This window comes from Sparus aurata, chromosome 5 (genome assembly GCF_900880675.1).
Source record: "Sparus aurata chromosome 5, fSpaAur1.1, whole genome shotgun sequence".
Taxonomy (NCBI): Eukaryota; Metazoa; Chordata; class Actinopteri; order Spariformes; family Sparidae; genus Sparus; species Sparus aurata.
In genome coordinates this window covers 27801154-27816538 of record NC_044191.1, presented here as the reverse complement: position 1 = coordinate 27816538, position 15385 = coordinate 27801154, and the positions used below count along the sequence as shown (strand labels likewise).

The following is a 15385-nucleotide window of genomic DNA, read 5'->3' as shown; positions in this document are numbered from 1 at the left end:
TTTTGTTTTTACAGAGGACATCTTGTATGTCACATTGTGAAAAAACATATTCCTAAACCGGACGAGAGGATGTGGAACATAAGGGTTAATATGTAATTTTTGCTGGAAGTAGAGAGAATTCATGAAAAATCGTAGGAAGGAATATGAACATTTGGAGAAGGGGCAGTGTGCTGAAGGATGCAGATTATTGTAAAAGTGGAGCCCAACTGTATTTCTTCACTAAAAGCTGGGAGCTAAACTGCATTGCTGGCATAACTCTTTATAGAGAAGTAGTCTGAGAAGCTAGAAACGTAGCAACCATCACCAGGGCAACATGTGATGACCCCTGGAAACATGCAGCTGTGTGAGATGCGATAATAGTAGTGGTAGTTTAGTTAGACATCACCCATATACATGCAGGATTTAGGCCTTGTTCCGACTGAAAGCCCAAATTTGCCATATCCAGAGGGTGCCTGGGCTGATTTTATAGAGCAGTATTTCCCACAAGTTGAGAATTTACCTGTGGTGGTCAGTAGAGCAGCTTGTGACAGGTGAGTTCACTAATAAACTAATCCAACAAGGTTCATAAATAACTCTGGCTGGCCAGTAGGTGCTAGTCTGGCCTGTTTAGCTGGACTTTCAGCTCTCGTGCTTGAGGTACCAAAGCTTCAGCTTTTTAAATAACTTGTCCTATACCATGCTTACTTGCAGGGTATCGATCTTAATCATTGAGCAAAGCAACTGGGTGATGGCCTGAGACCGATGCGCCTCACACTTTCTTAAGCTAGGCTATCTGAAACGTAATCCTGTCTGTGAGCCCTTCTCAGATACAGCATGTTGAATTTTTACTATTTAACTGACGTGTAGCATCACACAATTTGTATTTGACTTTGTTGCCTTTCTGGAGACAATGTTCCCACACTGAGATTAATTAAGCGCTGTAATTTCTCATGTTATTGCATCTGAAAGCCATCAGATTGTGCAGTTACTAACTCCCACGTCATTACCTCAGCAGCCAATGGTTGGTGAAGTCTTAAAACACAAGTCTGATCTGATCCCATTCATATAAATAAACTATTTCCCACTTTGCACTTCATACTCTTTCAGCTGCTTCCTCATACAAAATTAAGCCAGCATTAAGGTTCAGCTCCCAGCCTTTATTCAAGAAATGCTGTTTAGCTCCCAGCTATTATCCAAGAAATGCAGCTTGGCTACTAGTCATTAGTGAAGCAATGCAGTAGGGATGCACATTTTAAGCAACTTCTTTAATTGATAGTTGGCTGCCTTAACAATCGATTATCAGTTAATCATAAATAATATATGACACATGTTGGAAGAGTCTTTTTGACGTGTCTGTGCCCATCTGATTGTCAGTTCATGCATTTTTAATCGCTTAAATTCTTAACGGCGATTCATCGATTAAACATTGACATCCCTACAATGCAGTTTAGCACCAGCACGGTACTGAATAATTTGTGGCTTCGAGGGTTCATTTATAAACTCTGACAATCAATTTCTAATCAACCAGTGTCTGAAATTATCTTTTTGATTCGCAGCCCAAAGGAGACTAGTAGATGAAAAAATCCACAGACCAAGCATCATTTTTCTTCCGGCCAAAATAAATAGATTGCTTTGTGTGTTTCTTTTCAGCACGTTTAGCTGAGATCGTAAAGTATTTTCATGTTGAATACAAACTTAAAGGAGTTGCAAGTATTTGCTATGATATGTACTTAAAAATCAATCATGAAAGTAAAGGTTTTGGCTGCTTTAGCATTTTCATCAGCTTAAAATTCCACATCAGACCCTCCACCTCTCTCTTTCTGTAGTCACCACTTTATCATCTCTCTGTCCTGCTCACAACACTACCTGATTGGTCAAGAGTAGCTTTTCAACACTGTAGACTACCGCCTCTCAGACAGGCTCCTTATGGTCTATTTCTGTGAGGACACGCGTGCCTCGTTTCCCAGTTACACCAACAAAAATGCACAGTCATAACCTATGGGATTTTACTTAAAGTGAGGCAAAGCAACGGCTTTTATTTCAGTTCCAACCTCAATCATTGTCATCAGTAACACTGTTAAGATACTGGAATTTCTAGCGGTATCACTTCCACAGTGAAAATTTAATTTGCCATCAAGCCTCTCATTTCTGTGCCAGCGGAGTTTGAAGAATGAGCACAGTTTGGTTTCAGGCTCTCTCGACCGCTGCAGTTATACCTATCTCTTCTGCATATAACAGTTTGATCACCAGTAATGGAAGATGAGTCTGACATGCAGATGACGTTTGCATCATATGCTATTTTTGTTTTAATGACAGACCAACAAATGCGTAACTTGAGTTGATGATGTATCTGCGCACATGGCAGATACTTCAAAAACCTGGAGGAGGTGTTTACATACCACAGTATCTCGGCTTCTATCCAGGTTCTCCAGGCATATTTTGGCATCTCGGAACTTGGATAAGTGCTTATCCAATTCCTATAAGCAGGATATTTTTCGTTTACATGTGCACAAACATAACAGGGACACCCGTTCCATCCTAAATGGTGTGCATGTGTAATAACTGCAATAACTGCTGTGTTGTGGTTTGCAGTTATGATCACACCTTAGCCCCTTAACCCCTTCCTTATAGATTCATTAACCGAATTAACAATTCATGGATTCTTTATTAAAAGAATCAGTCTCTGTTATGTGACAGTAGTGTGGCCAAAGCACTACCGCTCTATTGTTGTGTGGCAATGAGCATAATTAACATTCCATTTACAGAAGCACACAATGGATCGTGGTACTAGGTATTTCTTTCTGAGCTGTAGATGGCAGCCTTGCTCAGTATTTTTCCCCAAGCATTTTAACAACTTCACCATACTATCTCTGCCGGTTCCACAGATGACAGTTTCTCCAGACTTTTACGTTTTCAGGATAATTAGGCCCTACTTGTTTACTGAGATAATCTGACTGTGTGTTTAAGATTGTTATATCTGGAATGAGCTGCTACTTATAGCTTCTGACTGTACCATCACAACATGATCAGTTAACTGACTGACATGTATTTGTAGTTTTCTAAATGTATCATCTCATGTTTGTAAGAGATGTTCTGTGAAAGAATTGGGAATGTTCTAAGAGCTGAAGAAGAGAAGTGGTGTATGCTTTGTAGCAGATAAAAATGATCAGTCACATAATATTTTCTCATATATTTACCTATTTTTGACAAAATCCATTGGAAATGTGTTGCTCATGAGGAAATATTCATTATCCCTCAGCTCTAGTCAGGGAAAGGTTTATTATTCTATGTGAGAATACTTTCTGTAAGGCATGGAGGCTGAGTGACTTAGGTACTTCCTTTTGAAACTGAAGAACACCTTTGGACCTTTGAAGCTAGGGTGCTGGAATATTATCTGGGACATAGAGCAGCTCTTCCCATAGTAGAGATGCCTGCCTGTGTCTCTGTCAGGTGTGCTTTTCTTATTCCGAAAGATTTGTTTCTCTCTCAATGTGTTTGACAGTGATTTTGGCACTGCTTGATCTATAAAAATAACTTTGGGGGGATGGATAAAGCCATACAAAGCAAAAAAAGTTGTTAAAAGATTTGTAGATGTAATTTGACTGCCTCGGCTTTCAGTTGAGGCTTTATAATGCTGTTTTTCCCTAAGGTAAAACTAGTTTAAAAGATATTTTTTCTCCGCCAGAACTTTTCACAACAAGTGCAGTGAAACTCTTCCCTTGTCTTCTTCTCTCATATTCCCCCCTGCAGATATATCCAACTATGGATATGGACGGTGCCAGTTCAGTGGTGCTGCAAGCCTTAACCCAGGCCACCAGTCAGGACACAGCTGTGCTGAAGCCTGCGGAGGAGCAGCTCCGACAGTGGGAGACCCAGCCAGGTTTCTACTCTGTCCTTCTGGTGAGGGATGATACCAAATAACTTGAATAAATCTGCGGGAGTGGAAACTATTCAAACTGCAATGAAAAGAGATCAAAAACGTAGTGTAATTTACAAGAAAATCAGGGCTTTGTCAGGGTTTTGCTTATTTTTGATGGTTGGTTGCTAGAAATCTTAAAATTTGGCAAATTCTTGTAAACCTAGCTACTGGCTGGCGGCAGTCCCCCTCCTCCAAACCAGCCCCTGTTTTCTGTACAAGCTGTAACTTATCTGCAGGCAATGTATTACATCAGCAGTGGGAGATGGACTGAGGACAGGATGAAAGACTGATACTGACTGATGTCTGTGTTCTTCATTCTTTCTAAAGTTCACATTGCATTTTGATGACAGCAGTATAATTTACTTTACTGACATTTTAGATTAGTTTCCAGTGAAGCATTATTGAGTGTATACAGTGACTTTGCTGTTGTAAACTTTACTGTTGCCTCACTGGAAACAGCATTTAGTTGTATTTAAAATCAAAATTCTGTTAAAAAATTGTCTGAATGTATTCTTACAAATTAAATTAAAGTTTAGATAAGATGGGGACAAACTAGCAATTCATTGTTGTATATTATGATCCGAGTACATCTGAGTGTATCTTGGCTGAATGATATTACGCTGTCACATTCGCCATCCATGTGTTTGCATAACTGTAAATTAAACAACTATTGTGGGGTATTTATTTGTAATTCAGTTCTTTAACAGAAGGAGAATATCTTTAAATCTGCACAGTGAAACAAATCATAAGATTGCGAAAGGTATGGAAAAGGACAGAAAGAGGTATACACAAACCTCCATTTCATAGTTAAATTTACATCTTTTCACTTTAGTCATGTTTTAATCGTGCTTAATCTTTTTCAGTGTTGAAGAATTCAACAAAGCTTAGTCTGCGTCATCATCTATGCCCTGACAAGCGCTTAACTTTTGGTGTACATATATTATCACAAAGCTTATGTTGGTTAAAAAAAAACACTTTAAGAAAATAGGCTTGCTTCTCTGTCTCAGCCAGGGTTTAATTGGGAGATGAATTTCAGTTTCATGTGCATTCAGTAGAGAAATTGGCCTAGGGTGTGTTTTGTCTAGCCAGGCATGAAGATTTATTCTGTTCTACAAAATTGTATTTTCTGTATTTATCTTTTTTAGATTTTAGAGATTACAAGCAATACAATGTCCTGTTTAAGTCAACGTATGTCGTAAATTACACATTTTTCAATAAAACTGATGTGGCTTGTGTAGTATTAATTTGTCTGACTTGTCTGGCACATCATCTAATCTGAATGCAGTATCTGCATTTTAAAATGAACAATATAAGGAACCTTGTGTAAGTCAGTCAAGTTCTTGTGCCTGCCTTGAGGCCAGATTAGGATAAATATGAAGCTGAATCCTAAAATAAGTATCACAGCAAGCAATTCCAGATGAACTGTTAAAACAGAGAAATCCAGCGAGGAAGAGATTCCCTTTCAAGCAAGAATGAGAGAAAGTCAAACCTTCAAAACAAAGATATTATAAAATAAGTGATAACATTTCAGGATTTGGAGGCTGTTAGATCTTCTGTTTATACTCTACCATCTTTAAACCTACCTCCTTTAAAATCAGATTTACTATATAGATCCGATCAGCAGTTGGAGCTGCTGCTGTGACAAAATAGACCCTTACCACCCAATTGCGTGTCCCACAATATCTTACTCGGAAGCATAACTCCATCAAATCTGAACACAAAGACATGATTCATGCGACTTGCACTCTTGGAGGATGTCATTATAGCGAATAAATGTCTGAAGTATGAAGGATAGTCAAGTTTTCTTAAGTGTCCAAGTGGTTCATTTTCTTGTACACTAATGGGTGCATTACAGACAGGAAATGTGAATAGCTAATTTGCCAAAAATGTGATCAAACAGGCTAAATAAATGGGGTTGAAATCATAGCCCACAGCTTACTCTCTAACTCCATGTAAACTTTGGGGGTTAATCAATCCATTTGTATTAACTATTTTATGTTACACTATTACCACTTTTGTCATTACTATGTCCCATAGGCATATTTAAAACATTAATGGTGGGGCATGGTGTTATTGGAGACACGCAAAAAAAGTTATTGCTCTAATTTAGCCTGTGCTGCCATGGTCCATGTCAATTAACCCAAAGGCGTGCAATGTACCCTGTCTCCTTTAATTCAGGAGAGTTATGTCTCTGTTCATCACTATGAAGACGGTACAGCTGGGACAGCATCAATAAATCAAATGTCAGCCAGGCCAGCAAAAATCAAGTTGCATTGATGCATCTAATAAAAGTTTAAAAAGTGAAGTGGGCAGAATTTTACTTTCAGATTCAATTCAATAGTTGCACTGTGCAGCCCTGCTAATAGTCTTCTATTCCCTTGATACAACAGAGGGACGTTATCAACCATTTGATAACTAATTTTTCTCTATACATCTCCTAAACTTGAAAAGTAAGAGGCAACAAGAGCTGCAGCACTTAGTCAATTACAGAAAATTGAATTAGCAGCTGTTTTAAATGTCGATATGTTTCAAGCAAAAATGTCAAACATTTGATGGCACAAGCTTTTTAAATGTTGGGATTTGCTGCTTTTCTTTGTAATGTGTGATAGAAGAGTGTTTGGTTTTCTGACTATGACTGAATAAAAGAAGCATATTGAAGACGTCCCTTTGGGCTCTGAGGATGAGCAATGTGATGTGCATTTTTGATAATTTATGGCCTTTGTAGACTAAACAACTAATCGATTAGTCATGAAAAATTATCGTCAATTTACTCAAAAATTTGAATTGTCAGTTGCAGCCATACAGCCAAAATTCCAGTCTCTGATAATACTGGGCTGCTCTCTTTGGAGCTCCTGTCTTTGTGGTGAATAGGTGGATTTTTTTAGCACTTTACAAGAAATAAAACTGCATTAGTGTGTACATCTCAGAAACGTATATACTTACGTATAGCACAATGCCGGGGCATGCCATTAAGGGTCTGCATCTTCATTCTTCAGTATGGTTAGACTTGGCCTTTTTCTTGCATCAAGTTTGAGCTCTGACACATCATCTTTCAAATTGCCTGGTATTACTAAGTGGAATAAATGTTAGCTAAGCATGTATGTGTTCTTCCCCCTATAGAATATCTTCAATAACCACATGCTGGATGTGAACGTCAGGTGGCTTGCTGTGCTGTACTTCAAAAATGGCATTGACAGATACTGGAGGAGAGTAGCGCCTCAGTAAGTGGCTGCTTCTCTTTCTTGTTCCCTATTGCTGTCAGCGTCTCATTTTTTTCTTTATTTTTCTTCTATACCCTTCCACTGCTTGTCTTCATTCTCTCCTCCTTACTGTCTGCATTCATCAGTCTTAATCTCCCTGCCAGTTTTTTTAGGCTTTCTTGTCACATATATTTCCCTTCATTTTCCCCATTGTGTTTTCTTTTACCAGTTATAGCTGACGTCTGTAGTTTTGTCTCTAACACTTTTCACAGCTTCCCTCATTCTACCTTTCACCCTGATTATTCATATCATTGTGTTCTGATTTTACACTGAGTTTATCCTTTTGTGTCTCTCTTTGTCAGGTGGGTCAGCTTTGAGTATTCAAAGCCTACAGTCTGTCTTTGGGTACTTGACTAGCTGGCTATTGTTAGATTTGAATTGAACACTTGCTCTTAAATCTGCAGGTTGGCCGGAGGTAATAAGTCCTGCCTCAGCGCTCTTTGGCCACTATTCGACCACTTCAAATTATTGCTATTCTCCATTTTCTGTCTAAAGTTTTCTCCTTTTTCTAAAGTTATACCGAATTTCATTTGCCAGAGTGCTATGCAAGGGGTAAATAAACCCTTGGATTATTGATCTGATCATCTGACCATTGTCATTATTCCAGGAAATGGACACTGCGTGGGAAGCACAATGCATGTGGTGTCGATATACTAAGCATAGGTCAGAATACGTAGCATTTTTACCCTGTTATTTATTACCACTGTGATTTGGGTGTGGTGGGTCAGGGGCCCAAGGACCAGGGTTGAAGAACACGGATTTAAACCATAAGAGAGTGTTGGTCTTGTATGCTAAAATATTCTTTACGTTACTTTAAGTGCAAATTCTCTTCCATTTTGATATTGTTTTTGCTTTAGCTTCTGTGAGAAACGAGCCAAGTGTAGATGATGTCTCCAGAGAATTATGTTGCAGTGTTGTGCTTGCTACCTCACTGGCATGGCTGACTGCTTCACTGAAGAGTAGTGGCGCTATAATTAATGTTACAGTAGTAGTTCCACCGTTGCCATTTTTTGCTGTGACAAGTCAAAAGGTCTTCTGTGAGAAATGTGCATTTTGGATAAATTGAAAAACCTCCCCCTCATAACTTTGTATTAATGGACTGTACTCAGCTGTATACACTGGGAAATACATCAGGAAAATAAAAAATGACATTGCATCTTCAGGGGTTCTTTTACCGGGAAATAATAGTAAACACTGTGATTCGGTGTATATATAATATTTTCAAAATAATCTAATAAAGCCAATACAGAGAGACACAAAGGAAGCAATTAGAGCAACATTATGAAGGGAAACTTTTAAAGAGAGAGTTGGTTTTTGAATGTCATTCTCAGGTCAGCAAGTACTCAATTTTCACAGTTCTGATCTTCTGCAACCAGAACAAATATCCTGTAACCAAGGATTCATGAGACCTATGGGCATTGGGTCAATGTGTATTTGTTTAAGAAATGTAGAGTTAGGAAGTGTGTATTGTAGAGTTGTTGCACTTGATTGCAGTTAATCTCATGGGGCACACGCCTTGGATTTGACTAATGTGGCACATCTCCTCAACTCGATAACGTTGTGCTTTGCAACTCAGTGCCATAGTTTGACATTTGAGTGTTTTTGTCAATGTGTCACGCACGCAAACATGCCCAGCCCACATAGACTTACCAGACACCACCAAGTTTATATAAGCCACGTCCGGAATGCATGCATTTGCATAATTCTATCAAAAAGCTGACAAGCATGCTCATTCCTGCTGGCTGAGATGCCTTTTCCTTGAAAGGGATTTTAGATACTTTCCATTGCATTGCTTAGAATGACCTGAAAAGAAAAGCTGTGAAGATGCAACGGAAAAAAACACACTTTAATGTGAGCACCACAGGTTGTTATATTTTAAACTGTTTTGCCAAAAATAAACCTGGCTCTGATGATCAAAAACATTCAGACAACCTGTCTTGGATTAAGATGAAATATAATGCTGTGCATTTGTATTTATGTTTAAAATATTTCACTACTTCAAATGTAGCTGAATTTGGAAAAAAAAGGGTTTTTCTCTTTTCTGTCTCATATGTCAGGATAGCTTTTCTCATCTTTGTGCCTGCTTTGATTGTCTTTATTTTCCCCCAGTCATGAGATTTGCTGGTTCCTTTTGCTTACAAACACAAAAACAAGGCTCAGGCACCCGCTCGCATGTGTTAATGCATCTTTTAATCTCACATCCATATTTCTTTTAAGCTTGCCTCGCTCCCAGATTCTCAAAATATGTCTGTTGTAAATCTTGCTTCACTAATTCACACTCTCCCCCCTAATAATTTGTCTTCCACCCATATCTCTTCTCTCTGCCCAAGGTTACAGCGTGATTCATTCCTCACATCAAACACTCTCCCACTCCATCTAGATCGGCTACAGTTGAATTAGACAGAACAGGGTAAATTAGGGTAAAAAAGTGTTTTCACAGATTTACTCAGCTACTCCTTCAACACAGCACTCACTCTGGTTGCAAAAACTTCAACTCATGTTGCAGGCGACAAGATGAGAGTTGGAGGAGAGCAGGGAGTTTATCCAAAGCTTACTGATTAAATCAGGCAGCTGGCAGGTCCTGCACTATAGAGTGTTATGCAGGGATTTAATTGATCCCACAACAACTTGGCAGAGTGATGTCATATTCATCTCATCACCATATTAAAGCTGGAAGTTTGCATGTGCAGAATTTGAAATTAAATTATAAGGCTTGATAGGCACCCTCTCACAATAATGCGACATGATGGCTCAGTGGCACTCTCGCTCTGCAGAAAGAGGGCCCTGGTTTAAAACCTTTGCCCTGTTTTTTTTTTTTTTTTCTCTGTCATGAATTTGCAAGTGTCTTCCTGCATCCTTATGCATTTCTCGGTTTCATTTAGTTGTGTTTTTCTCTGTATCTTTGTGGGAAAAAGAAATATCTGACAACCCATAAAATAAAGCTGCCACAAGTGGTGCACAGTTGAATAAACCGCACAAACTAATCAGACAGGCAATCCTTGAAAAGTGTGTTTTACTCTTTATTTGGTGCCCATCATTCCAGACCAGTTATGGTGAACATAGATATTTAGAGATGTGTGTGATGGCGTGTGAATTTTTTTCTTGTGATTTTATTCTTTAGTAAGTATATAATTCACCCTCTCTTGACCCCCTCTCTGAACTTCTTCCTGGTTGGTTTGTTCACAGTGCTTTATCAGAAGAGGAGAAGACGTCATTGCGTGCCGGTCTCATCACAAACTTCAATGAGCCTGTTAATCAGGTTAGTGGGAAAAATGGGAAGTGCCATTTCCAGATTTTGATTAAGATTACTAACTGTATGATATACAAAAGAAAAGATTTAAATCATTATACCACTCTTTGCATCTTTAATAGTCCTTTTCACATTTAATTTACTTTTGTATTGCACTGTAATGAATGCATAATGATATGACCTGATCTACTTGCAGAGTCTTTTAAATTGGCTTGAAAAAAAAAGTTTATCAGAAAAAATACTGAAAATGTACCTGCACTGGTCTCAAACTTCTTTGAATGTTTGTCATGTTTGTATAATTTGGTCAAACAGAGTCAGAAAAAAACTTTCGCCAGATTTTGTTTCCTACATTGCCTTTTTTTAATTCAAGGAACGAAGTATGAGGGAGCAAACATCTTTAGAAGCCCAGTTGTTCTCATTAAGGAAGTTGTGTAAAGGCAGCTGATGTGAAATATATTGGCAGTGTTTTCAAAACTGCCAATGTATTTCAACCACCTGTTGAGACCAAAACTATTATGATTTTCCTGATGGCATCTAGACTTCGTTAGATTGGACCAGCTGTTCCATCTAAACAAATAGTTCTCATCACAACAACGACAAGTCACAGCTTTTGTTCATGTCTTCAGGAGATTAAGTGCAAGAATATAGGAAAAATAACTCGACATTCATAGTCGTAGAGAAAGAGAATAGTGACTATGCTAATAAATGTACTGTAAAATGTCTTTTAATTACATGAATGAACCAGCTCTAGTGATAACTGTTATTATAACATTCACCATCAGGATATTATTTAGTAATATCCATGTCTGTGAGCCTAAGATGTTCAAAAAAAGGCTTAAGCAATTAACACATTTAAAGTGGAAGGTTAGAAAGGATGATTAAAGACAATAAATGTGCATGTTCGGATTTTATGCCAGGGTCAGAAATTCTGTTGATAAGCCATCGTTTTTACAGTTCTTCAGGGAATGCTGCAACAAACAAATAATTCAGGAATCAAGCGGAGTGTTTTACATCTGTCAGAGGGGAAATGGAAGGTGGCCTTGAAAAGTGGTCGTCCATCCTGGTTTCTACAGCTTGTATTTCCCTAAGGGAGAGCCCTCCAACATCAGGACTGACGGTGTCCATATGGCAAGCAATGAATGCCAATTAAACACCATATGTCTCACCAGTCAAAGCCTGTCCTTCCCTAACCAAAGCACCAGAAGGGGTTGTACTTGCAGTTGTGAGTGTACCACTGTTGTGGGGAAAGTTTACATTTATAAATGATGCAATCCAAAGCAAATTGTACGACCTCATGTGGCTTTCTTAGAAAACATAATGGCTCATTGATACTTGAAAATTAAATTTGCATTAGATAGCTTAAGGCATACTGTGGGCACGCATTCTTTTGACCATGTAATCAGTTCTCATTCTCTTGTTTCTAACTGATTGTGTATTGTACTGTATAATTATAAGGGGGCTTGAAAAAAGCTAAAATCTAACTATAGCCACCTTAAACTTTGTTATGGAATACTAATAATACAAATAAAACTTGATTAGATGAAACTGCAGTCACTGAAAATGACCATGTCATGGACTTTTTACTGGTGGACAACATCCCAGTTAGTGTCATGTAACAATTTACAGTATGCTTTCCAGGGTTCCATCCACTTTTTGCCTGTTATTACCTCCGCCAAAGAGGTTATGTTTTCACCCATGTCTGTTTGTTTTTTGGTGGTCAGTTCGACAGCAGGATTACACAAAAAACTACTGAATGTTTTTTCCACAAAACTTGAATGAAGGATGGGTCTCAGCCCAGAACAGATCCCATTAACTAATGGATAAAAGGACAGATCCAGGACAACGTTTGTCAACATTTTCATTAATTTCTCCGGGAATAATGAATGGATCTTGTTGAAAAGTTTTAGGCGTATTTAGGTGGCTGGTTTGTAACATCACCGCAAGCCATAGCCTCCATAACGACCGTAAATTTTGATTAATACCCCTATGAAATGCTAAAAACAGAAACTTAACAGTAGAACCTTTATGAAGGTAGGATTTATTGCAGGGGCTGTTACACTAGTCTGGACAATTTTTCTGATAAACTTGTAACTGAGTGTAGTAGGTCTAAGTACTATTATGACACATGAAGCTGTGTCAGTGTCAAATGATATATATTTTAGATATAGTTCAGCCCTTGTATTAAAGGCTATGACCATGTATCACACTGTACAAGCATTATGTTATGAAAAGCAACTTAATCTATTTAACTGATTCCATTTTTAAAGGGAGATGATTAAAGGGCGGTGTACACTATTCTGAGTCCCACTTGTCCAAACTACTATAAATTATGCATGCACTGTTTTCTTAAGTGATGTAGTTTAATTCATTTGGCATAACCACCTTCTGCTGTGCCTTTGGTCATTTTTCTTTTCTCTCTGTGTTATTCCAACAGATAGCGACCCAGATTGCAGTACTGATAGCCAAGGTGGCCCGTCTGGACTGCCCCAGGCAATGGCCAGAGCTCATTCCCATTCTGCTTGAGTCCGTGAAGGGTCAGGATGGCCTGCAGCAGCACAGAGCGCTGCTAACCTTCTATCATGTCACCAAAACCCTCGCGTCCAAACGACTGGCACAGGACAGGCGGCTTTTCCAGGATGTAAGTCCATAGTATAAGCCACGTATCAGTTGTTTGTCACTATTCTCACAAACAATGTTTTCTTTAATCTTATTGCTTATCATTCTGAGTCATTCACTATCCTTCCCTGGCTTTTGATCCACTGTACTTGAGGCAGTAGCTGTGAACACCTGAATATAGGTCACTTTAAGTCAGCAAGTAAAGAAAAGCAAAACTTGACCTCTGTCCACTGCTGCTCTTGTTTGTCACCTTCTTCTTTTTCTTGAGCTCTTCCCTCTGACATTGTCATGTTACTCTTTTCTTTTACTTCTTTTTCTCTGTTTCAATCTGAATTAATGAATAGTAAGATTACCTTAAATATTGCAGATTTTTCAGTTATGTATTTAGCCTGAGGGAGATGCTGTTTAGCTACTGTATGAGACAAGCTGAGATTTATGGCAGCCAGAGTCTGTGCATGCATGTGTGTCTGTCTTCATGCATGATGTGGACATGATTGATGTGTTTGGGGAAAGATTTGTCTGTGTTGGTAGTTGTGTTTAAGAGAGATTGTGTTTGAGGGGAGGGTTGTTTGTGTGAGTTAATGTTTCTTTCAAAGAAGCAGTGAATTAGAGGAAATTGCTCCCTTTTTTGCCATTTTAAGGAACATGCGACTTAAGCAGAGAGAGAAGAGAAGAGGTTTAAAGGAGTAAGATGATCAAACAGACCAACAGAGGGAGAAAGAGAGTGACAGAGACCTACCAGTGGACATCAGAGGCAGTGACTGAGACCAAATAGTTGGATGTAGTGCAGAGGCAGCCTCCATGCCAAAATGTGTGCCCTTAGGCAATACGAGGAACAAAAGCAGTCTGAGCCCCATTTAACAGTGCGTTTTTTAAATGATGCACTGATGACTTTGACGCTAAATGGCCCGTGCAATGCTTTGTCTCCCCTGGCACGACATGACAAGTGGATCAATGGCCACGCATATACACACACACCATGCATTGTGAAGAGGTGACTAGACAAAAGGACAATGCAACACAGTTAATTTCACATCCCATCACATGCTTCACCCTTCCAGTCTAAGTGTTTTTTAATATGAAATCTGACTGTAGCACATCTTCACTGACGTTGAACCTTGAATGACCTCCGATTCTGTAGCTGTATGGGTTTTACATATTGGTTATTTTGGCACATTTCTGCACCTTTTTCTGTCTCTACTCGTGTTAGGCTCTTTTCCCCACCTCTAACACCACACCTGACTGTTAGATCAAAGGCTTAACAGCAGGGACAAAAACTCACGATGACCCCACATGAGCTCCATTGTTTTCATTACCTAAGAAAACTGTGAACCAGCTGAAGTTTTGTCGTGATTAGTATGTTCTGAACAATGATTATTCACTGGTTTCGTGAAAGTAAGTATCTCCTTTACCTGCTATGTTTACTCTATTCTTTTTCTCACTCTGTTTAGTACGGACATAATGTGCACATGAGTACTGTTATTGTGTGTGTGGGGGTGTTGAGCGTGTCTTCTTGTACTCGATGAGTGTGCGCACTTCTCTCCAGTCCTTCGCCAACTAAAATAGTTTGTAGACCATTTTGACTGCATCATGGGAGATGATGCATTGACAGCAGTACATTAAATAGCTTTTTTTGGCGCACTTGTTGGGATTTAGACTAGACCCCGGCCAATACTTGATATTTAGGGCTGGTGCCGAATCTCATATTAGGCAGTTAAAAGCCTGATCTTGATATATTAACTTATATAAATACACACATTGGTTGCAGTGATTACTAATATGTGGTTATCAAACACTTCTGACACGGAGATGTAACAGAGGCAGGATATTTGACAGATTAGCAATAGAAGTTCTTGTTTACAGTGACATGCAGTCGTCTGAAACAGCAAATGTCACTGCTAATTTATAAAAATTTTCTCAATTATAATCTCTTTAAAAAGGTTCTCATCGGCACATATAGGTCAACTAACACTGATATTGATATATCAATGATACGGCAAAATCCGTCGAGAGTGTCAGCCAGCCCAAATATTGATCGAGCTCTAGTTTAAACTGTGACATCGACTAAGACAAAGAGCCTTACTGATAGCGGGAGACACAGGAAAGTGAGGGTGACACAGAGGCAGGATGTGCGGGAGATAGAGTTGTTGGTGAAGTTCAGTTTTTGGATGTGTCAGAAGGGAAATTCTTCAGCAGCTAATCACCGTAGATGCAACCCCTTCCCACTGTCGCTCTGACAACAACCTCCAATTTCTCTTACCCAACAAAAAACCCCAAAAGAAAACTGTCTCCCGGTACAAAACCATCATCTGTCAGCCCAACCCTAGTAGGCAAAGTGTTTGAAGTAATTGGAGGCTGCTG

At 38.9% G+C, this 15385-nt stretch overlaps 1 protein-coding gene across 2 annotated transcripts in view; it reads left to right on the top strand.

Moving 5' to 3' along the window:
• ipo11 (importin 11) overlaps nt 1–15385 on the top strand; it is a 114859-nt gene that overhangs the window by 1153 nt on the left and 98321 nt on the right. For both annotated transcript variants that reach the window (XM_030417392.1, XM_030417391.1), the window contains exons 2-5: nt 3730–3879; nt 7019–7119; nt 10345–10417; nt 12843–13046. In XM_030417392.1, the coding sequence (XP_030273252.1) occupies nt 3742–3879; nt 7019–7119; nt 10345–10417; nt 12843–13046 (516 nt within the window). In that variant the 5' untranslated portion in view covers nt 3730–3741. The remainder of the gene's footprint in view (nt 1–3729; nt 3880–7018; nt 7120–10344; nt 10418–12842; nt 13047–15385) is intronic.